The sequence below is a fragment of the Beta vulgaris genome, chromosome 3 (assembly GCF_026745355.1).
Source record: "Beta vulgaris subsp. vulgaris cultivar EL10 chromosome 3, EL10.2, whole genome shotgun sequence".
Lineage (NCBI taxonomy): Eukaryota > Viridiplantae > Streptophyta > Magnoliopsida > Caryophyllales > Amaranthaceae > Beta > Beta vulgaris.
Window position 1 is genome coordinate 41,634,162 of NC_079204.1, and position 23,973 is coordinate 41,658,134.

Below are 23,973 nucleotides of genomic sequence, written 5' to 3' on the forward strand. Positions count from 1 at the left end.
CATGATAACTTTTGTTCTTGATATTGGTAAAATTAAAACTGTCAAACTGAAAATTGAACATAAAATGAAACATTCTTTTGGGGAGATCTCAAAAAGAATAATGATCCATATTATACTATAAAGAATGGAGTGAGTAGTTGCAACACTTTTGACTTACATTTTATTAATGTAAACTATTAATATCATTAATTACAGTGACAATTATAAAAGTTGATATTTTTTAAAAAATACATTCAAATATATTGTACAATATTTTCAAATATAACACCATCTTAAGGATTCAAAAAGTAAAATATTTTATTACAATTTTTTTTTCTTTTGAAAATAAGTAATTTGACTCACTTGAAAGTAAAATTGCTTTCTGAGACTTTTTAAAATTATATGCATGTCCCAAAAAATTATGTGCTCAAAGATCATGCGTAAGTTATAAAATATACCTAGAAAAATGGTTAAAATAGAATACATAAATAACTTTAAAGTAAAATGGTCACAATTACACAAGAATAGAGAAAGTATGAACCTATTTCTAGGTATACTTTCGCATTAAGTCTTATATGTGACCGGTCACATCATTAATTAAAGATACAGCCAGTCCTCATATAAGGTTAATTATTATAACATGAAATTACAAACTATTACAATAGAAATTACTTACACTAAATAGTAGGGTTACTTATGCCCCTCCTCTTTAAGTTGCTTGTATTAGGTTACTTATTAATATACTACGAGTTACCTATAATATTTTGCAGCTTGTCTTGCAAGAGACCGCCTAATTATAACATTATAATTAGGCAGGCCCAAGCCCAAACAATATGAGGTAACCGCCTAATCAGCCCATATTGAAATCCGCCTAATTAGACTTTGTTGCTGGCTCATTTTCCTCTCAAATAAAAAAAAAAAAACTTCTTCGTTGCTGCTCCATATCGTCCGCCATTGCCATTTCTCTAGAACTTCAAAATCTTCCATTAGAAGATACTCTCTCCAAGTTCTACTCTAATGTTCTACCTCACACAATTGACGCTTGGTATGGCGATTTCCCGATCACTTCCCGCCCTATCCATGGCGAATTTCAAATTTGGGACAGTAATTTTGAATTTTGACTTTTTCTCGTTGATTTTTGTGTGTTTACGTCTTCGATTCTACTGTTGAATTTTAGATTTTCGGTGTTAATTTAGTGTTTGAATTATCTCTAATTGTTTCTGGAGCTGAAAACGGCGAACGGACGTGAGATTGTATGTATGCTTTGATTTTGCATGCTATATTGATATTCTTGGAGTTCTCTGTTTGAACGACGAACAGCGAATTGTCTCTGTTTGAAGTTCTAAGCTCTATTTGAAACCGTTACAGGCATTAAGTATCCACTTTAACACATTTAGTAACCAGATTAGGTTTATTTGTGACCACTTTAACTCAATTCTCCATCCGTTCAGTGAGAAGTTTCAAATTCAATTACTTACTGCTTTCCTAATTCTTCTATAAGGCTAAACAAGTTCTCATTGCAACATACTATTCTCCTATTTGAAAGATGCTTCATTTTCCCTCCCAATTCATGCTGCTAATGCTAAATGTAATTTTGACCATGATTATGAACTTATGATTCTGATATCACCTCTTTTGAGCCAACTGTTGTGTACAAAACTGGCCAAACTTTTTACTAATTTAATTGGTGTATTTGTTCATGAGTAATACTTTGATTGAATGTGTATCTGAACGTATCTTATAAAATATTGATTTTTGGGGGTGTGAGATAATTTGTTCATGATTTATCATCATTTTTTATAGGACAATCTGGAATGAACCTGTTATAAAATAAAACCTGCATTTTGCTAGCCTGTTATAAAAATAGAAGTGATGTGTGTACTTCTTTTGCAGAATGCTTTACTTGAATTCCATATGGTTGTAAATACAAAAGAACAGGTATATTCTGGTACTATGTATTATATTACTCTTGAGGCAACTAATGGTGAAAAGAAGAAGGGTTACGAAGCAAAAGTGTGGGTTAAGCCATGGATGAACTTCAAGGAAGTGCAGGATTTCAAGTATGTGGATGATGTCAATGCTAGGGCTGCAACAACTAGCTAGGTATGCATTTTCATGTTCCTCTGAAAATGGAGACTGCCCCTTGACCTGATTCTTGGTCTGTTGTTTAGAATATGTTCTGCTTTGCATTCTGGAATCTTGTTTGTAAATATATAGTTCCTTTTGCTGCATCATTTTGAGACTCCTTTATAATATCCATTATAATAACTTGATTGTTGATTAGTTTCTTATTATTATTTTTGAGACTCCTTTATAATATATGGACACTAAAAAGACTACAAATGAAACTGAAATTGTTACAGGCATTAAGTATCCACTTTAACTCATTTAGTAACTAGTTCAGGTTTATGTGTGACCACTTTAATTCAATTCTCCATTCGTTTAGTGAGAAGTTTAAAATTCAATTACTTATTGCCTTCCTAATTCTTCTATAAGGCTAAATAAGTTCTCATTGCAACACACTGGTCTCCTAATAAATTGTCATTTGAGTTCTTGTTATTTGAAATATGCTTAATTTTCTGACAGGTTTGTTTCATCAAGTAACTAGTTTACTTCCTTATGTGACCAGTCTAAGTTCTTTGGTAGCCAATTTATTTTTTTGTAAGCATTTTAAATCATTTGGTTTTCACTGTAAATGATTTGTTGTATAATCTGATTCCATAGGCACAAAAACAACAACCTCAAATTCTCACCAAGCAAGCAGATGAAACTAATCAAGCGTTTTGCAGGAGATGAAAAAGACACCAAGACGTACCCAACACAACCATTGTAGTTATGCAAAAGCTGCAAAAATCATCTCCCCCAAAGCAAAACTCTCCTGTGAAGGAATCCGGACCAACAACTAGATCCTCTCCAAGAAAGTAGTTTGAACAAAAACTGATTTGGTTACTACATTGATGATTAATTAGTTTTGAACAAAAGTAGAATTTTATGTATTTAGTAGAAGTACAAACAAAACAATTACCATTGATTTGTTATTTTTGAAAAACTATGCTGAGTGGTACTCAACTTTAGGTTCTAATTAATTACAAGTTATATTGATCAGTAAGTTTTATGTTCTTAAGTGACTGTTATGTGTCAATTAGAGACCATGATATGTCAATTAGTCACTATTCCATGATGACTTTAGATTTCTTGAAATTAAAGACTACTTTAATTCATTTGATGCTTGTTCAAATTAGTCACCTATTCATTTGGTGATTTTAATTTAAAAAACACAAAGCTGAACTCTAATATATTTCAATAAGTGACTATTTAAATTCATTTGGTACCTAATTTAAGCTAATTGGTGCCCACTTTAATCATTTACTGAATATTTAAGAAATCAAATGACAAATATATAATAATAACTGAGAAACTTCAAATGTGAAATGGAAAGAACCAAATGTATTTATTACCATAATCACTAACAAAATTTCACTCCAATTACATGTGTGGGTTCCTAAATAAATGTTTAAAAAATAATAAGTAACCAACAATAACCATTAAGTCACCAACATAAATCATCATGTGACCACTATAATCATTCATGAAGCTACAACAATCTAGCATTCTTTAACTCTGTTTCATGTTCAGGTGATGGAGAATCATAAAACTTTTGAAGTTGTCTAGGTGGTGACAAATCATCACGCTCTGGTGAAGGAGTGTCGTTACATTGGCGACACTGTCGTGGTGTTGACAAATCAGTAAGTTCCTTGTGAAACATGAACCATCTTCGGCGCAAGATAAACATGAAATGCAATCCGTTTCTTCGGAGCGCATGAACTCCGGCGCCTTCGCGTTGAGTTTTCTCGAGGACGAGTTCTGAGTCAACGAGTGAATGCAATCGCTGGAGAACGATCAGCAACATTATTTTCTGCCACAAATCAATAACAACATAAAAGACATCATGACAATTTATTACGTGACCAATTTATTCCATAAAGAGACTAATATAAGACAAAAAGGGACTAAGATAAAAAATAATAATTTAAAAAGCCAACCTACCAAGTACAACTAAAGACCTCGATTCAACATTATACTCGGCAACAACAGAAACATTTGAATTTAATTCATCATCTTGTGGAACCTCCAACAAAAATTGTTCAAACCTTGAATCAAGTGTAGATTCACAACAATAGAAGCACCTAATAAATTAGATTTATGTCCATCCTCCAACAAAAATTGTTCAAAAACTTCATACATTGCATCCATCTAAAAAAATACAAAATAGATTCGAAAAAACTAACTAATACTATGCAGCGTCGAATTCCCGATATTTCACACATAAAATAGTTTCTTTTGCATGAATTCCCGCTAATAAATGGAACTAATTAGGACGCAAAAGTTTGACCACGTAAATTCAAATTTAATCATTCTCCAAAGTAATTGAGGCAAACAAAATTATCTATATAAAACATGTCTTTTGAATTTGTATATTGTAGGAGTTAGGTTCTGAATATCCAGAAATATTGTTGTGAATTTGTGATTGTGAAACACCGATGCGTTTTTCCTTCTTCAGAGTCTGAGAAACGAAAATCAACTAGTTTTCACTCAGCATACTCAAATGACAGCGGATACATTTTGAATTTTTACTGTTATTTCAGGTTTTATCTATGATTGCAAACATTTGAAACCTAGGTTTCACACACAATCTTTAGCTACAACATTTGAAATAAACCTCTTTCGACTAAAATTCAACACACAGATAAAACATCATCATTCAATAGCTCAAGAAACAGAGATAAGAACAAAACAGCATCATCATTCAACACATTTGCTCAAATTCACGATAAGAAACAAAAAAAGAAAACAACAAAAATCAGCGAAAATGCAAAGAAAACTCACCAGAGTATCAAAAGAAACGCAACAATCTTCTTTTGAAGATGCGATTGGTTGGTTTAGGGATTCGAACACGAGAAAGGTGAGCTAAGAGATGTTCCATGCCGTCCACCATGCTTGATTATCAATGGAAGAAAGGATAGAGAAATACAGAGGAGAGAGAAAATGAGGATCAGTGAGTTTTTTTGTTGCCCTAAGCTAATAGCAAATGAGTAGAGAGAAAGAAACGTTGGGTTAAATGATACTGGTTGTGGTTGGGCTTCTCTATTGGAATTGGGCTTGAGCTAGTCTAACTTCAATGTTAAAGTTAGGCAATCTTTGGTAATAATTTGTCAATATTTTGGGGTTATTTATCGCTTTTTGGGACACTTACAATTATTTGTGACTATTTATTGATTAGATTACTTATTATTTATGTCTTAATATAGTTAGTCTATAATTCATGCACGTTATGGTATTGTTGCTGATCACACGCCTAGCCGTACAAATAACTTGCTGATAATTGAAAATACTTAAAAGAATCTGTGATGAGCTCATGATAAGATGAAAATTGAATTTAAGTTGAATAATATTATATTTACGCAACAACGAATGCAACTGGAGCGACCTCTGTAATTGAAACTGCGTCTAGATAGTTGTTGGTATTTCAGATTACACTGTTGTACCCCCTCAAAAGAACAAATATTACAGTGTTATACAATGACCTTTATTTCGGAATGGAGTGAAATATAATGATTAGAACCATATAGTCTGTTGGGGCATTTCATCAGCTAAGAACAAATTTGATGATGTCCTAGTTATGCTTTTCCACTGGAGCCAAACAGACGCATCTTTTCCACAACAACAGCTTTCATAGCGTCTTTGGCCGAAGTCATAACATTTACAAGATCTTTTCCAGGATTTGCAAGCGAGTCCACGTATGCCTTCCTAACCTCAGTGTTCACGTTGAACTTTCGCACTCCGAGATCTATGCAGCTCTGCTCATACATTACATGTTTCCAAAGATAGAACAACCACATAACTTTCAGCAAGCACTTCTATATTAGAAAATGGTTAGCACTACAAACAACAAACTAAAAATATTAAGATTTCATAAAACAAATATGTCAACAATTTTGAGGAACATTTGATGGATGAAAGTCTTATTGGCGAAAAAAACAGAAGGATGCATAATGCAGAAAGAGATTACCTTAACAAGCTCCTGCGGTAAACCAGATGCTCCGTGGAGGACCAGGATCACACCTTTGCTGGAAGCCAAAGCATGCAAATCCTGCCAGAAAAAAAAAAAAAAAAAAAAAGACTGGATTCAAGAACTTGGTTCAAAGAAGTTTTTAGTTTGCAAAAATACTGCAAACTGAAAACTCACAATTCAACATTTATGAGCAAGTCAAAGCTAAAGTGTAATGTGTCTTTTGACTCCACCAGAAATAGACAAAGTTTCAAGAACCTTTCACGTAATACACAAACAGATTGGGCTCTGCTAGAGCGGATAACAAGTTATGCATAAACCAAATGCATAAACTGGGAACTTATGGCAGATGTCATGTATAGTATGGGTGGCATGAAAGGCCTTCTCCAGCTACTTTGCTGGAGCTTTTACAGTTCCATTGTATGAGCATCAGGAGGTGCAAGGGCACAGTGATTTGTGGGGATCAACTTTCTTCGAAATTGAGGGCAATTTGGCAAATGGCAAGAGAGAAATGAAAAGATCAGTATAGATCTAGTATCCAGTCCAGAGTAGTTTCCTTGCAGGAGAGTATGTGTTTGTAGCCTCTTTCTGGCCTCGCATTGAAGAGGCATTCCCCCTTGTACGTCCTTATCAGTATAAAAGCTCTCCGTCTCTCTCTTTTCTCCTTTTCTCGGTTGTATTGGATGTCTAGTCCTCCTCCATAACTTGTTATGTCATAGATTATTCATCAAAATTGCTAGATAAAGTAATAAAACCCTACCTTCAGCAAATCAAGCTTGAGATTTGGGCCATTTACAGGATATTTCCCATGGACATTGCCGATGCACACTGCCAAAGCATCAATACCAGTCTTATCGATAAACTCTTCCGCCTGGAAATACAGAGCGACAACTTCAATAAATCAGCCAAATGGACAGCGCAAAAGTAGACAGAAAGTTTAAACTATTAATCAGTACACCAACCTGATTAATGTCAGTAAACCTTGCTTCATACTCTTCAACAGTCAGTTCATCTTCAGTCCCTGATAATCTGCCTAATTCAGCTTCGACACAGATGTTTTTCTGATGAGCCAAATCGGCTATGAATTTAGTGTACACTATGTTGCCCTCAAATGGAAGATGTGAGCCATCCACCATCACTGAATCAAATCCCTGATAGCATTTCTCAGACATTGTTAAACAAGTTGGCGAACTAATGTCCTCTTTTATTGCATTTACAATCATGAGGGGATCAACAATTAATTTTATTTTACTTTCTATTGTTCTTTTTTTTTGTATTTGGCAACGGCGAACAAAGAAAAGAGTTATTATATACAGAGAAAAAAAAAGAAAAAGGAAAGGATATTAGAAGCTACCATATGAAAAAGTAATCTTAACTATGGAAATAAACTCACCATCTCCAGCATTTCTAGTAATTCTTGCTTGGACGTTCCATGGTCAAAATGAACTGTAAGTGGAACCTGTCAAACGAAGAAATTGTATCAGTGTAATGACTTCTAAGTTGCTGTACCAGAAATTATATCAGTGTAATGCTATTATATATTCAGCTCTTTACCTTGATGACATGCCATACAAAGTTGAAACATGTTTAATGACAGCAAAATGATAAAATCTTGACAAATGTAGGAAAGCAACTCCAACAAGTCTGATGTCCAACAAGGGCAGAGGAAATGTAAGTAACCCACCCCCTCTCCAGAACTGTTTAAACTAAAATTATCTTATGCACATACCCTATATGCTATATGTAGTTAAATTGTTGGTCATCATCAGGTGACGACTAATTTAATGTCAAATATGTAGTGATGCTTTCAGTTAATGTATGAGTATGATTGGTCTAATTAAATCATGCATGTATGTATTCACTTTAGGCCTGTTCCAAATTTAGTTAGTTTAGAATTCATATTGGCCTAGTTAGTTACTCCCTCTGTCCCTCCAAGCGTTTCCCATGTTTCCATTTTGGGTTTTCCTGATTGTATTTCTAATTTCCTATGCAATATTGGGTCCACCAATCATAATATTTTTTTCTATATCTCTCTGAAAGAACAAAAACTATCTACTACCTCAATTTTTTTATCTACACTTTACTCAACAAAGGCCCACCAAAACCCTCCCCTAAATCTATGTGCCCAAAACAAAGGGGAACGCCTTTGAGGGATGAAGGGAGTACTGATTAATAAGTAGGAAGGAAATCCAAAGTTCTATTTTTTTGTCAGGAGAGAAAAAATTGAGCTTAAATTCACTGTAAAGGTAGTCTAGGGAAATATGTTTTATAGGCAAGTATGTTTACCCTCAATTAGGATTGCTTACCTTCACATTAAAAAACTACATTAGTGTTAGAGAGTGTGTGTGTGGATGAGTATATAAGCAGGGTAACTCCCCATATAGTAGTAGAAACAAGACTTGTAGGCAGATTGACTTGTCAAATTTTTCATTGAAATAAGATCCACACAAGTAAAAGCAGTAGCTGCTGTTGAAGCCCTCTAAAACTTATTGAAATGGAATAGCATCAATTTCTTGTTCAATTAAGAAGTTTGTTATACCTCCGCTTTCGGTATTTTTTTTCCGATACAAGTTTTTCCTTTACTCAAATATTACTAACGTGTGCGCGTGCGCGCTCGCTCGCACATTACACTAACCATAATTATGTCAAATTTAGAAACAGGAGCTTGTACATATTCAGGACATGAAGTTTAACTTCTGATTTGATAGATCAACTAATCTATTTGTGGGAAAGGCACCTTATTTACCATATTTAAATAATTAGTCAGGTGGTAAAAGTTTAATTTGTTTGTCTGATGACACCTATCAGAAGATGAAAACCATTAGCATCAATGTGAGGCTTTCTTATGAATAAATTGATGTAGTCATGCAGATATCTGCTGCTTTCTCTCTCTCTCATTCTTAGCCCAGGTATCATGTATGAAAAGACTACTTACACTGGATTGCTCAACAGCTGAGAGACAACAAGCTACCAAGGGAATGCCTCCCTGCTTCAAGGCCCCGGGGTGTATCTGTTAAAAAAACAAAATCAGAAAAGAAAAGACAGCAGTGAAGCACAGAAAGAGGAATGAGTACTTACAGATCATAGCCGATTATTTGGCTGAATATTTGTAAGACAGCATAGAACAACAGCCATATGAACAATAATACTTCCTAGGTAAAAAGCAGCCTGCGTGACTAGACCCGGGGGGGGGGGTGAGAGAAAAACCAGAAGCCAAAACAGGTAGTGTTGCAACGTTTTTTTCTTTTTTTTTTTTGGGTTGGGTTGGTTTGGGGGGGGGGGGGGGGGAGGGCGGGCAGAGGCTTCTTATATGCCAGATGTCATCCCAATCATGTTTTACTCTGTCCATCCTGTAATGTTCACTCATTTTTACCTTTTTGGGATATCCCCATAAAGTCCGCCAATTATCTACATAGATACCAATCAGGTTTTGAAATTATACCATCAATTATTGTGAATATCAATTAATGTGCTCCTATTAGGCATCAAATAAAAATATAAACTAAGTGCTTTTCACATTTCCAAAGCCATTAAATTTTAGGGATATAGTGCAAAATTTTCAATTTGACTAGATTATTTGGAATTAGCAAGTTTCACCAACCAATGCGCACAAATTGGGAAGGTGGTTGTATGAAAGTTAGCACATATTACTGCAACTAGCCAAAGAAAAAGGTGTTTCTTGTAAGTGAGCATGCCAACCATGACCTACAAATACGATCACTCAGAATAACCCCTAGAAAAAAAAAACCAACAGCACAAACCAAAGAGAAGTAAATAACATAGATCTTTCCCACGGAGGCACGGAGATTTATGAATTATGAGTTAGAGAGCCTGTCCTAGAAAAAGCAAACATGATCCTGGGTCTACATCTTTTAGGTATAAACTAGTTATTAGGCCCGGGCTATGTCCCGGGTGAGAAAAAATTTCATTTATTAATATAATACTTTACAATAATAACACTAAATATAACTTAGCCTAGTGGTTAGAACTTTAGTATATGTATTTGAGGTCTCAGGATCAAACCCTATACTATGCAATTTCTTAATTTTTTTAGTGTACATGGAACTAAAACTCCCTAGGGAGAGCGCCACGTGACACAGTTTCTTGTTTTCGCACGCCTTTTAATATATTTGTATCGATTTTGCAAAATAAAGATATACAATTTAGAACATACTTAAGTGAAACACTTCTCTTAAAAAGGCTCACATAAAAAAAGACAAGTATATCACTAGAACAGACAAAGGTAGTACAAAAGAATTATTTTAGGAGACATCAATAATTAATTAACAATGTTGGAAATGCACACAGAAAAGAAACATCACTACAGCACATTAACAAATAGATTTTTAACCAACATGCTTTTTGAATATAAAGAAAAACTTAAACATACATGTTAAACTTTCGATACATAGGAAGAAACAGCAATCCCAATTTGAACATACATTGATACATATATAAAAGTTGTCTATGTTCACAATTTAGAGTGTTTAAGATGTTTTCAATCTTCACAGGTTTTAACTGTATGTTCTAAATTTTTTAATTGTATATTTTGAAAAAGCATATATGTTCAGAAACTGAGAATCAGGAGCTTAATGAGCATCATACTCCAGTCCAGGGAGCATAAAATAACAATTGTCCAAGTTCGAGCGATATTTCAAAAAAAAAACTCCAACACAACTGCCATTAACTAAGAAATCCAGGACCAGGGCATTTTGAGTTCAATTATAGTGATCTAAGGGTAATAATTTATTTTCAAACATCAAGATCATCAAGCATCACAGCTAATCCGTTTACTCAGTTCAGTCCACTAAGATTGTTCCACTCAGGTCATTAACATAAAATTACTAATTTGTACTCAAAATTAATTTCACCAAAAAAAATACTCAAAATTTAAATTCCGTAAAACAATGCCTTTGGAAATAATTTTATAATTTTATAGATTAGTGCCTGAACTATTTGCAACTTTGTGTGGTCAATAAGTTCCTATAAAATGAGTAACGTCTGCATATTTGTCATCTTGCTGCATAGCCATTTCTAACCTGCAAAATAGCGGGACTGCGTTCCTCTTCAGCAGCAGCTACGACTGAAGCTACTCCTTCTAAGTTATAGACATTAAAGGCTCCAACAGCATATCCACCTCTTTCTGCATTCTACAAAACCAACAAAATATAGTTAGAGTTGAATTACCTATGATGATTGAATCTGACAACAGAAAATGTTTAGTGTTCTGACAAGCAGAAGTTCTTTGCTTGATGAAAGTCTGGAAGGACGAGCCCAAGATTTTACAACTTCAGCAAGAGCTCTATGGTCACCAACATTGCCTGTAGTTTTCGGAAGATTTTTCAAACATAAAAAGCTCCATAAGTTGTAGATATTGACAAAAAATTTAAAGCACAAGCATTATTTTGGGAGTAGGTATGAGAATTCCAGAAAACTACATTATGAATAAGTTGCAATGAATATTGTAAGGACCAAACATGAAATTAAGGAAACAACACCTGCCTGGAAAAACTATATATGGGACTCCTGGGTGTCTACTCTCACCACCAAGCTGCCATAAGGGAACACCAGCCAAGGCTTGTCCAACTATTTTAGCATGTCTCGCATCAAGAGCTCTGGTAGCAATATCAGATGAAGTGATTCCACCCTGAAAAGAAGCAACATAAGGGCTTGTGACACAATCATCTAAGCTGATGCAACTACCTCATTTTGAAATAGCGATACATACAGTAATTTAGTAAGCTTATTGTATTGTCATAAGACCTAATTGAAACAGAAAATATATAAATATAACATTTATTCTGTAAACATTAAATAAATTAAGGTTTACTAAATGCCATCTGAAATAACGTCAAACAACTAAAACAGTATTAGAACATCAATCATTTCGCAGTACAAGAGATTGTTCACTTTCAGCATGCTATCCAGTTCAGTGCATGACATGGGTCTTTTCAATTCAGTTGCAGTTTCAGGACACTTTTTGAGCTCTTAAAATTATCATCAAGGTTTGGCACAGGATCACCTTTATCCAAATTTCACTCCAGAAGTTTCTTATACTTATTTAATTAGCTACTAATGGCATGCTCAACCAGTCACAATCAGGGATACTGACACTAGCACATTCCCTGATACCAGCTGAGATTGACAATGTGGCTGATTTGAAAGTGCTACACATTGCTAAAGTGAAAATTTGAGATGAATTTACTCTACTGGTCCTAATATCATTTTTCATAGAGCAAAGTGGATAGTAGGTATACAAACCTGCAACAATACTGTGAAAGTAATGCACAGAAAGGTTATATCAAGAAATACCTTTGCGAGAATATAACGAGGCCTTGTACTTATGCGCCTAACAATTTCCACCAAGGCTGAGCTTACTTTGAAATTTATTTCCAGACTTTCAGAAGCAGCTGGAAAATATAAAGAAAGAAATATAAAAAGGGAAACTTTCACATTCATGCAAGAATATTATAACATGGGCAATTTTTAGGTCCATCGGTACATCTTGTCTTTAGCATACATGTATATAAATTCTTTCCCAAAGGGGAAAAAAATTGAAGCAAATAGAATGTATGAGGTCAATCCACCCTCTTATCAAACCAGAATTGGAGCAAAAGAAAATAACATAACAAGGTGCCTGCTAGTTGGTAATCAGAAAACAGAAAGCTGGGGAATTGTCATCATAAGCATAATGTGACACCAAGATGTTCACTAAACTACATTACATCAGAAGAAATATCATAGATCCATTTATCGGTTCATGGGGAAGATTCTTCCTCAAATAAGCAGGATGGAGAGTAAACTCGGGGGCTGGGTCAATACTGTACCCCCAAGTTGCCTACAAGCTTTCTATATCAAGAAATGTGGACAAGAACTGAAATCCTCAAATCTATGTGATCATGCATGATCTTACATGGTTTTCAGTTACTGTGGTAGTCAGCAGTGATGTTATTCAAATTTCGATAATTGTGTGTGCAAAGAAATTTAACAGCATGGAAACTGGTTTATTAAAGAGTTCATGCAATCATAAGCTAATAAAAGGCTAATAGTTTTCACTTTTCACTCACTGTGGTTTATGATTTAGGAGCTACATATTAAGCAAAAGAAACCAATTTGACCTATCCCATTTATATTACCAAAGGCAACATAGAGTGAATTGCTGTGTAGCTCATTTTTATTAGAGCTTAAAGAAGGATCCTTAATTATGAGATCAAGAGAGCAATACCAATACCAATCACATAGGCATTCATTGAAGAAATTTGACAGTTTTGTGAGGATGCAGTTGTGGTGTGGAGAAAATTTGTGTTTCTCTAAAATCTGAACTGATAGCAGGACATATCAGGGACAATGATCAAAATCGACATGGCAATATGACAGAGCAATAAAGGGATGAAACCTGGACAAAGGGTACAGACCAGAGAGTGTCATACTGCCTACAGATACAGATATTGTTACATTCGGAAAGATGGAGACCTTGTACAGAATGAATGAAGAAAAGCTGACTGATCTTACTACAAATGACAGGAATGTGTACAGAAACATAAATCAAGGGGAAAGTTATGGAGATTTCCCGTGCAAACCCCCTCCCCCGCTTTACACAAAACAATAAACATAAAAAAGAACAGGTCATCACTCAAACAATTAGGAAAATAAAAGAGCACAAGGTTCGAGATCACCAACTTTTTCCAGAGATAAGCTCTCGACTGGTCATAATAACTGTGTCCATGCGAGTCCTAAGGGAAATATCAGCCATTTCTGCAGCTAGATTGATTTCTTTCTCTCTCTCTTCTGGCGAATTCATTGCGACCTTGGTGACAGAAATCTGGGGAAAGACAAGGTAGACAAGGAAAGGTTCAAGTGTTCAACATTCATGCAACACTAGCATGCCATGTTTTCCAATTTGTATCTTCCCCTGGGAAGAGATATTAACAAGAAGATCCATGTTTTAGCATGGAAATAAGGAAATATGAATCACCTCAATCCATCTTAAGGCAGGTCCAAACTGAACTTGTAATTCTTCAACCTGCACAATATCAAATTTCTAATAATTAGGCCTCAACAATGAGGCAAAAAAAAGAAAGAAAACAAACAAACTTGGAGATAGATATATAAAAAAAAAAAATCTGCAGAAATGTTGCATAGAAAAATGTTTATCACCTGTCTTGTAGTTTTTGGGACATAAGATCCTACAATTATAAGACCACCAGTGCTTTCCTTGTGTATTCCCAAATCCTTTGGAGAGATTGGAGGTCTTGAAGTTATCCCAACTCTAGCAGAAACAAAACTAGCAGCAGTGCGGCATAAAAAACGCTTTCCCTTCAGTTCTGCCTAAAAAGCAAAGAAGCCGACAAGAGAGATAAAAAGGTTTGGAAGCACAAACACTAATTGGGGGCAGTTCTACATCAAGGGAGAAGATAATTTACCAGGATCATCCCAGCGGCAAACACAGCCATATCTCTTTCGCTAGCTGCATTGACTATGCAGGTTGATCCCTGTTTCATCCAAGTATGGCACAGGCATTACTAGGCCGACTCAAAGTGTGTGAAAATTATTCTAGCCAGCATGTGGAAAGGAACTAGTTATAATCCATAGCAATAACATACTATGTATACTTGTATAGTATACAGGGTGTTTTCTTTAAGTGCTAGCTACAGTTTATTTTTTGGGTAACTAATAAAGTATATATTTAGAGATACCACAGGGGTGTTGCCCAGATACATATGGAGGTCTAAAGTCAACTTATGCCCTCAAGCTATCATTTACCCTTCTATCTACATGATTCTGAAATGTAAAAGTATACCAGCTACACAATAGCTCGGAATTAAGAATTTGATCTCGTGTGAACTCATAGCAGTTATATGGCAGAATTATTCTTCATCGTGAATTTAATAAATAAAAAATTCAGTTGATGCAATGAAAAGTCTAATGTTGATGAAATACTTCCTCCATTTTCGTTCTACCATTTACTCTTTGCACGTTTGTCAACCACAACTTTAACCATAAATATCTATGATTAGGTATAAGTAAAAATTATAAAAATCGATATTTTGAAAAATATATATTGAGATGAAACCAATAAGATCTGACATGACTATATTCTTTCTTACTACATTTGATATAAGATGGTCAAAGAAAATTTTGGGAATAGAACGAAAGGTCATAGTAGTAGAACTTATAAACACGAAGGAAGTACACTTTTTGTTCCTTTCATCTTAAAAAAATACTTCCTCCGTTCTTTTTTAATTGCAACGTTCCCTTTCTTTAAAAGTTCTATATGAATTGCAACATTTCCTTATGTGGTAATATCTTATCTCTACACTTTCTCCTAGTACATGGTTCCCAATTTTATCTATATCTATTTCTCTCCTCTTCACATGGGTTTCTTAAAAAAATGTGCCAATGGGGTAATGTTGCAATAACAATGGATTGGAGGAAGTAAAATTTAGTAAACAGAAAAAAGGTTCTGTAAGGGCCAATAAGTCCAAAGAAGGAATATTAAGTTCAGCTAAGGGGTATCCAAGTTTACTTCACAACTGAAATAAGTTTCTCTAAGGGCCATTAAAATTAATATTAGAAAAAATTAGGGAAAATAAGAGAAGATAAGTTTAGAAAAATTCGACAAGGGTTTAGGAGGTGAAAATAAGAAAGCCGGACACCAAAAAGAGAAGAAAAATCAGTATGATGGTCACGGACTCTTGGTACATATATTGAAGGGTTACAGGAGTCAACCCGTGGCTCTCTTTAGCAAGATATTCTAAGCAAAATGGTCTTGAGGAGACCGTATATGAAGTTGGTGCATGACGGGTGTTGATAATGTTTTTTTTCTCTTCCAGTTTGTAGATAATACAAGATTATACATATCTTAGGAATGAAAGCCTGAGAGGGACTCTTTTGTTTTCTTATCCTTCTTTAGCTAGGTGCTTGAAACTCAACTATATTTTGACAAAATCTTGCCTTCTTAGCTAGATGCTTTATGCAATAGTGGCTATATAGACCTAAGTAATGTTCTATATTACTGAGACTTAGACATGGGTAGTACATATCCAAGTCACATCCACATCAGGACTCTGACAAGAGAACAGTGTTCTCAGGTTTGATGTGGATACAGGGACACGGCATTCATGGAGCATATTCTTCATTCTCGAAGCACTTTCTTCCATGTGCGTTTTACACTCAAATACATATGGACCGTTTGAGGCTGACTTGTTAGCTAAAATTTTGATCTCAAGCTCATTCATGAGCATATATATAAAATATTTGTCCCTTTCTTTAATGTTTCATTACACATATGTGCTCAGATATATGTGGATTCTGGATGAAAATTGAAGGGTCAAACTGAAGGGTAAGAAACCCATACCCTCATTTAAGAATGGAATGTCCAAGCTCCATTATTGTTCTCTCATTTTGGGTTCCAGAGCTATTATAAAATAAAGGAGAAGTTCATGATGACTTCAGATGCCCCTTGGTTTGATCTGTAGATCTAAAACCTATATATAGTCACCCTATGGATTGACCTCATCATTAGGGACACAATTACAAGACCTAAGTACACTTTCCTATACACACTCATATGAGAAAATTAGCATATAAATGATTTGCAATAGTGCTTTTCTTTCAGATATGCTATCAAATAAAGCCTGATCAAAGGACCTAAAGAACAAATAAAGAAGTTGAATAAGTGAGGGACCAAATAAATGCAAAGGAATGAAGCAAAGCTGGAAAACATATATGGAAATGAGAGTTTTCTGCTAATAATGACATCAACAACTCTTTTAAGGTTTAATTTATTTAAGATTTTAATATTGATTTAAAATCACTCGGTTGAAGGGATATTCTTGCAGAGTTTCACTTCCAACCTAAATGTTCCGCAGTCTTTGCATATCTAATGAACACTAACTAGTTTTATTAAGCATAAAATTTATCATTCAGGAACAAAAAAGGTGCTGCATTTCTCTTGCTTAAAATGCGGTGCATGGCAATATTTATCAACAAGGTAACAGAACATTTAAGATGCATAAGGAAGCATATTCTTTTACCTTTTCCAAACTGCAAAGATGCGCACAAACAGCATTAGGACCATCTTTTCGTAAGAGTTCAATTGAAACGGAAGAAACATTGCTAGCTTCTATACGCCCTTCTGTTTTCTCCTCAACCCACTGTTGTCAGGGAAACCAAATCATAAATATAATTACTAGACTAAAATCAAGTCCTTAAGAGTGAGAGTTGGTCATGAAAGGTTCAAGCCAAACCTCTCGCAAATTTGAAGATTTATAGCCAAAAGCAGAATCTCTGGCAAACTCTGTGTCTCCAGCAGGAATAAGCCTAATGTACATATTCAAGCATCAATATTCAGACAGATCAATACTATATCACATAGCCGAGAATATTTAAAATATACCGGTCAGCCTCTGCAACATAGTGTATATCTCCAATAGTGAAACGACCGCCTTGAAGAAAGAACGGGCAAATGATCGATGCATCAATTTCCCCAATGACTGAAGCAACAGCATCAGCTTCCTGACAAAGCAGTAAGCATCAAATCTACCCTGTAAAGACAATAAAACGAATGAAAATACTTTGCATGTGTGAACTGTGAAGTGCCTTGCCTCGGGAAAGTGGCCCCTTAAAGTTGAATCCCCTCTCAATACCACTGTGAACTCGACTTCAGCTGATTTAGCTGCAGTCTGCAGATTGCGGCAGATTTCAATCACTAGTGCACTAGCCTGTATGAAGTCGTATTGCAAAATGAAAGCAAATGTAAGAAATTAATAATATTAAAAGCATACATCCATATTTTCTACATAACACAATCGATTTACAAGTATAATTCCTCTAAAATACCTTCTCAGAGCTCAGAGCCCGCGAGTTCGTGAGTATAAAAAAGCATTTAGGCTTATTTTTGAATTGCTCAATAAGTGCATCAACATTCCTGTAAGAGAGACAGAAATTTACCAGCGCCCACATCTTCAATCGTTAGACAAAATGGGTACCTCATCTATTACAACAGCAATTATCACAACACTACCAAGATACCGCTTTAACAGAAAGTCATGAAATAACCAGGTTTACTCTTTTCTCAAAACTATGGATAAGATTGACCCTATATATGACCTTGTAGAAAGATATGTCTTGCAACAAAAGATGTGAATATAAATTTAAGATGCTTACCACTCAGTTAGAACTTCAATATCATGAACAGTTTGTGTTCCGGTTGGATCATCATCTAGAACAACCAAGGGCTTCATATTGTTCTCACATAGCTTGATTATATCAGTGGTAAGATCCACAGGCCACTCAAGAGGAAGAGATTTCATCACATTTTCTTTACTAAGGACAGGAAGCTTTCCTTCAACTTTGACTCCTGTTAGAGACTCATAAAACTGAAACGAAAGCATAAAATACAAAGTTAAAACTTAAATACTACACTCAAACATAAAATGGAAGTTCATTGTAAAAGAATAGATGGGAAAAATAGGTAGAAAGAGAGAGAAAGAGAATTATACATTGATCATAGATAGATGGTTGTATATTAATGAAATTAAATCACCAACACAGCAACACATCTCCAAGCCTTCGAGTGGCTGGAAACTCCAAAAGAAGAAAGAGAAATGCTAACAGAACCTTTTTCCATGACTCCCCTTTATCCCTATCGACTCTATTTAAATATTTCCACTACTAACATCATAACTAACTAATATCGAATTCCCTGAGGTATCCTTCCTACTTCTCCCACAAGAAAATACTGAATGCTAAAGGTATTATACTGATGTGTCCCAATTCTCCCAAATCTTGCCCTTCTTCATTGCTTCTTCCCACACCTAGAGTAGATGAACTGGACTTACGGTGGGCCTGGTCTGTGACATTCAAATACCAATTCCCCCTGATCAGTAAGATATGCAGTGGCCTAGGTTTAACTTCACCCCCATAAAATTCAACCTAAATGCGTTAAAATTTTGAAATTGAACCAATCAAACATTCAATTGTATCAAAACTGTTTCACACTCAAGTATCAAGGAATGCATGTTATGTACCTTGACAACAGCTGCATCATCAAGGGTACCCCAGCCAGCAGCAGAACCTTACAGCCAGAAGTATTGCTTGCATGTGAGGAAAAAATTGAAAAGCTAAAACAAAGTACTTCCAAAGCAACCAAATGATAAAATTTTTCACCAATTCAATAAAAAGCAACTGTAAATTATCCAGTTCTGGAACTTGCAAAGTTGATGCTGCATGTAAATTATCCACCATGCAACAAGCATAACTAATCAAATACATGCAGCTCAGACCCACATCATTTACTACCAACACAATTTCAGTCCAAGCAGGAAAAACTGTACATGGTATCCGAAGTCTTGAATTGATGCAAGAGATGAAATGGTATACAGTTCACAATATTGTCTTGGAGAAAAAAAAAAAAAAAAAGGAATCCAGCAGTATATACCTGCTAAGAATAATTGGTGTGCGGTGACAGCAACATGCAGTGGAATTTTCCGTGATGCACATTCATGAGAAACAATTCCCTAAACAAAGGTCATTATAACCATATTACTTCAAGGTTAGTTTTGGAGGCATAGAAATAGGTCCTGCGTAAGCGTAAGTAATTTATCTAACCAGATCTTTCACGAAGATGTTAAGTTGAGAATAAGGAGTGAAATCATTGTCCACCATGTGTGGACCACGGTTTTCTAACATCCTGCAAAAGGAAGCAGGTAAGCAAATTGAAGTAATGAACTGAGGAGTCTTACACAGCTCCAAACCTAAAATATAGTTCAAAAGTAAAACCAAAAACAACTGACTAAGAATCCAGCTTACTAGTATAGCTTTTTCTTTTCATCATCATTTAAATTTGAAAAAAAAAAAAAAAAAAAAAAGATCAATCTGGTTTTATATTTCATAGCAACAAATCAGCAGCTCTAATTAATTCAAATTTGGCAATTTTCGGGAAAGTATCAATCTCACATAATAAAATTTTCCGTTGTTCAACAATCTCTATCTCACAGTTTTGAGTTGTATTCTTGGCATTAGCAATAGTGGCTAAGTGACCATTGACAAGATACACTACAGATCAGATCTACAGTTTTATACTCACAAGATATACCTCATTTCAAATTACAGTGTGACTGCAACTGAATTTATACTTCTTTATATAGTTGGATTTGTGAAGTAAGAATCCCAATCAACTGAAGATACATAAACTCCAAACAAAATATTATACCTTAAGTATATGAAAATTCCTAAAAAAGAATTTAAAGAAAGATGAAAATAAAAATGCTAGAGAATAATATTTAATAAATAAAGAATTACATATACTTCCTGTGCTTCTTTTTACTTGCAACCGTTTGACTTTCACGTTTGCCAATACATAACTTCAATCATCAATAACTTTAATTATCGTTAATTAAAAATTATAAAAAGGAGATATTTGGAATATACGCGTTGAGATGAATCTAACAAGATCCCACATGAATATGTTTTTCCTTAATTATAAATCACTCAGTGCAGTTTGTGAATAGTGTAAAAGTCAAACTGTTGCAAGTAAAAAGAAACAGAGGAAGTACAAATTGTCTAAAATGATATAACTTTTAAACATGCACTTGTACAGGCCACATAGGAGTCAACTACTCGAAAGTTACCAGGACGTTCCGCTAGTGGTGGTTAAAATTTGGAATAGGTTTCTTGTATGTAGACCCAAGCGAGCACCAAAGGCCAGTGCTTCAGCTGCAGATGCTATATGAACTCCAGCAAGTAGTTGATTAACCATCTTAACGCAGCTATAAGAAATTTTAGAAAAAGATCAGCCACATATTACGTGCCCAGGTGGTGTATCTACATTATTTATAAACTAAAATGAATACATATATAAAAATGTGTTAAGTGTAATGACAGATGTCCTATTACAAAATATTCACATCATTACAGGAGATACATAGCTTTCAAAATTCCCACAGAGGCAGTAGACTATTTTTTTTTTTTTTACCTTTATACTTGAACTAAGAAGAAACATTACAAAATCTACCTGGAAAAGCAAGAAAACAAAATGATTTGTCGATTTATAATAGTACGATGAACAATCCTTTCTAATAAAACTTCAGGCAGAAACATGATGGGTTACATTATATGGATAGAACATACTCCCTGTGTTTTCTTTTTATCTTTCTCACTTGGAATCTCGACATTATTCATGCTTAGAATAAATCTTCTCAAATGTTCTCAATTTATAAGAAAAACATAGTCATGTATGAAAGATATCTATACTAATATATTAAAAGGCGTGCGTAAACCAGGAACGGTGCCACATGGCGCTCTCCCTAGGGAGTTTTAGATCATGTAATCCATGTACAATTAAAAAAATTAGAAATTGCATTGTATAGGTTTTGATTCCGTGACCTCAAGTTCATGTACAAGAGTTTTAACCACTAGACCAAGTAGTATTTAGTACTATTATATCAAAGTACAATATTAATAAATGAAAATTTTCTTACCCGGGGAATAGCCCGGGCCTAATAACTAGTTTAAGTTTAAAAACGTGCATTGGAAGACGCGCACAGGGAAGTGAGAATGATAAAAAAACAGAGGAGTATGATTTAGATGACTTCACCAGATCAGCTAGCAAAAACATAATGAGAAAAGTAAATAAATCTTCAAAAGAACCAAAAAAGGTAACACTACCTTCCAGCTCCACATCCTCCTTTTATGATGTAAAGCTTCTCACTCAATGCTGTGAACAAGACATGCAACTACCAGTCAATTTTATCATGATATAACTTAAGCGGGCAAGTCTGATGAGCAAATATTGTAATGCCCAGTACCAGAAAGTACTGGAACGCACTGCTTCAGAGCTTCATCTGTTCCTGATGCCATTACCTAATGAAAATGTAGAGCACTCGTCAGTTTTTATAGTCACCAGATGATGCAACAGCAAAGAAAAGGTTCTAGAATAGAAAGGAAAAGGAGTGCCATATATACAAGCTCTAACTGTTGGCTTATTCCTGAATGTATTACATTGTCAACCGGCCAGACAATTTAAAACTTCGCAATAAATCGCAAAAGCGCTTCACTCACAAGCCACAATAACGCAATGGATACAAAATACAGTTTGATTTCAAACAATTACATTTTACTGCTCTGTGTGCATGTCTGTCTTTTGTGCAGATATGATATTGTACACTGCAGCTTCAATTTTTTAATGCATTCAATGCCCAGCAACTTCTTTGCAAAGACCTTAGTTATTCAGCAATCACCTTATAAGAGTCTACTATGGAGTATTTCAAGCAGCTAGGGCCGCTAGCAAATAATTATAATTTATAATTACAGATTATGTTCCCAAATGTGTATGTGTGTGAGAGAGAGAGAGAGAGAGAGAGAGAGAGAGAGAGAGATAGAGAGAGGATGGAGCTCAAAGCAGAAGACTATCAATTTACATACTGTAAGAGTTCCTGAGCAGGCTCTCTTAACACCACCAGAAACAGGAGCATCCACCAGTTTTAAGTTCTTGCCTGCATGCAGTTCACATAAGGCATTAAATTGACAGGACAACTCACTACATATCTGACAATGTATAGGAGTTCAAAGCAACATCACATAAAACAAAAATGATACATAATAGAAAATGACTCACTTCCATGACCTTCAATGGAGTGATAACACAAGAAGCATACAAGACAAAAAGAGGTAACAGTACACCAAATAAAGGGTGGGACCATTTTAGTGTAATTAGACCATTACTCGAGTTGGACAATTTCCTGTTGTTTTAAGTGTCATTGGGATGTCTGGTAGTTTCCTAACACCAGGGCAGTGGTAGCTAACACCATTAGGTAGCTACTCCTTCCCTGGACACAATTCCCACAACCTCCAACTTCATGACAGACAGCCAGGTGTTGTTGATTGCAGTCAGCAGCTCAACTCCTCCTAGGTAAGTAGGGTGATAGAGTGGCTGAATTCTAATACGGCGCACCTGGATCCCTACAGAACCGCGCACCAACTGACACATGGCTGCCCATATCATGAACAAATCAACATGGGTGCATAATGCTTTGTACTGTCAGGTTTGGGGTACAGTTTGCCAGTGTTGCTTGGAGAGGGTATATCTTGTAGTTGTCGCAGGGACAGGAAGCTGATGGGTCTTGTAATCCAACGAGGGAGAGGATGGCAAGTGGCTGTGGCAACCTCACAGATCTTCTGCAGAATGGAAGGAATAACAAGCCATGGGGGATTGTGTGGGAGGAGGGTACCATACTACCATGACTCTGAGCTGGTCATAATATAGAAGAGATTCTTTCCTCCACCTCCCCGGGAGGGAAGGTAGGAAAAAGGTAAAGAAAAAAAAACAGATAAATCATACAAAGGCCAACATTATGCTTCTTTCCAACTCCTCCCCTCTCTTAGCCCACTCCTCCCCTTCATTTCTCGAAGTTATAATCCAACATACAGACTGACAGCAGAATGGCCCTGAAACTCTATTGTAGATGGAAACAAAAAAGTGTTCCATACATTTATAAGGACATAAAATACAACTCGAAGAAGTCCATAAGTAAGCAAATAGTCAACATCTTTCTCATAACTGCAAACCAGACAGCTGTTGATTTCCTGATATACATAAGCAACCTCAGGAAGTCCATAATGTTAGAATTTGACCCACACAGCGATTTTCTTTTTTTAATAACTATACACGAGAGATTAAAATATTAACAAACCTTGTAAACGTTGCTCCAGCTGGGCGACATATGCTGGAGAAACTGTGGATGACAAAATTATAGCTGCTCCTTCTGAAAGAGCTGGGAAAAGCAAAAACAAATGTCAAATACATAATTTCTAAATGCAGGCAAAGAAAGAAAAAACTGCAATATGGTTTTTCAAATTGAACTTTCCCCACGTCTGCATTCTCACTCTCTCCATCTCAAACCCCACTCCATTTTTGCACTCCT

The 23,973-nt window shown here is 35.2% G+C and overlaps 1 protein-coding gene across 5 annotated transcripts in view; it reads right to left on the minus strand.

Annotated features, from left to right (window-relative positions):
- Positions 1–5,410: 5,410 nt before the first annotated feature.
- The window catches only part of LOC104906826 (hypothetical protein), a 34,487-nt gene continuing 15,924 nt past the window's right edge, over positions 5,411–23,973 (minus strand). For all 5 annotated transcript variants that reach the window (XM_048641503.2, XM_010695650.4, XM_010695651.4 and 2 more), the window contains 28 exons: positions 23,743–23,823; positions 22,475–22,545; positions 21,859–21,913; positions 21,719–21,767; positions 20,683–20,820; positions 19,661–19,742; positions 19,491–19,569; positions 19,081–19,127; positions 18,218–18,429; positions 17,891–17,978; positions 17,656–17,772; positions 17,448–17,566; positions 17,299–17,371; positions 17,086–17,205; positions 14,473–14,541; positions 14,207–14,377; positions 14,025–14,072; positions 13,730–13,871; positions 12,362–12,459; positions 11,552–11,696; positions 11,282–11,370; positions 11,089–11,199; positions 8,985–9,059; positions 7,443–7,508; positions 7,012–7,200; positions 6,810–6,920; positions 6,050–6,130; positions 5,411–5,837 (listed from right to left, as the gene is read on the minus strand). In XM_048641503.2, coding sequence (XP_048497460.1) covers positions 5,658–5,837; positions 6,050–6,130; positions 6,810–6,920; positions 7,012–7,200; positions 7,443–7,508; positions 8,985–9,059; positions 11,089–11,199; positions 11,282–11,370; positions 11,552–11,696; positions 12,362–12,459; positions 13,730–13,871; positions 14,025–14,072; positions 14,207–14,377; positions 14,473–14,541; positions 17,086–17,205; positions 17,299–17,371; positions 17,448–17,566; positions 17,656–17,772; positions 17,891–17,978; positions 18,218–18,429; positions 19,081–19,127; positions 19,491–19,569; positions 19,661–19,742; positions 20,683–20,820; positions 21,719–21,767; positions 21,859–21,913; positions 22,475–22,545; positions 23,743–23,823 — 2,906 coding nt within the window. In that variant the 3' untranslated portion in view covers positions 5,411–5,657. The remainder of the gene's footprint in view (positions 5,838–6,049; positions 6,131–6,809; positions 6,921–7,011; positions 7,201–7,442; positions 7,509–8,984; positions 9,060–11,088; positions 11,200–11,281; positions 11,371–11,551; positions 11,697–12,361; positions 12,460–13,729; positions 13,872–14,024; positions 14,073–14,206; positions 14,378–14,472; positions 14,542–17,085; positions 17,206–17,298; positions 17,372–17,447; positions 17,567–17,655; positions 17,773–17,890; positions 17,979–18,217; positions 18,430–19,080; positions 19,128–19,490; positions 19,570–19,660; positions 19,743–20,682; positions 20,821–21,718; positions 21,768–21,858; positions 21,914–22,474; positions 22,546–23,742; positions 23,824–23,973) is intronic.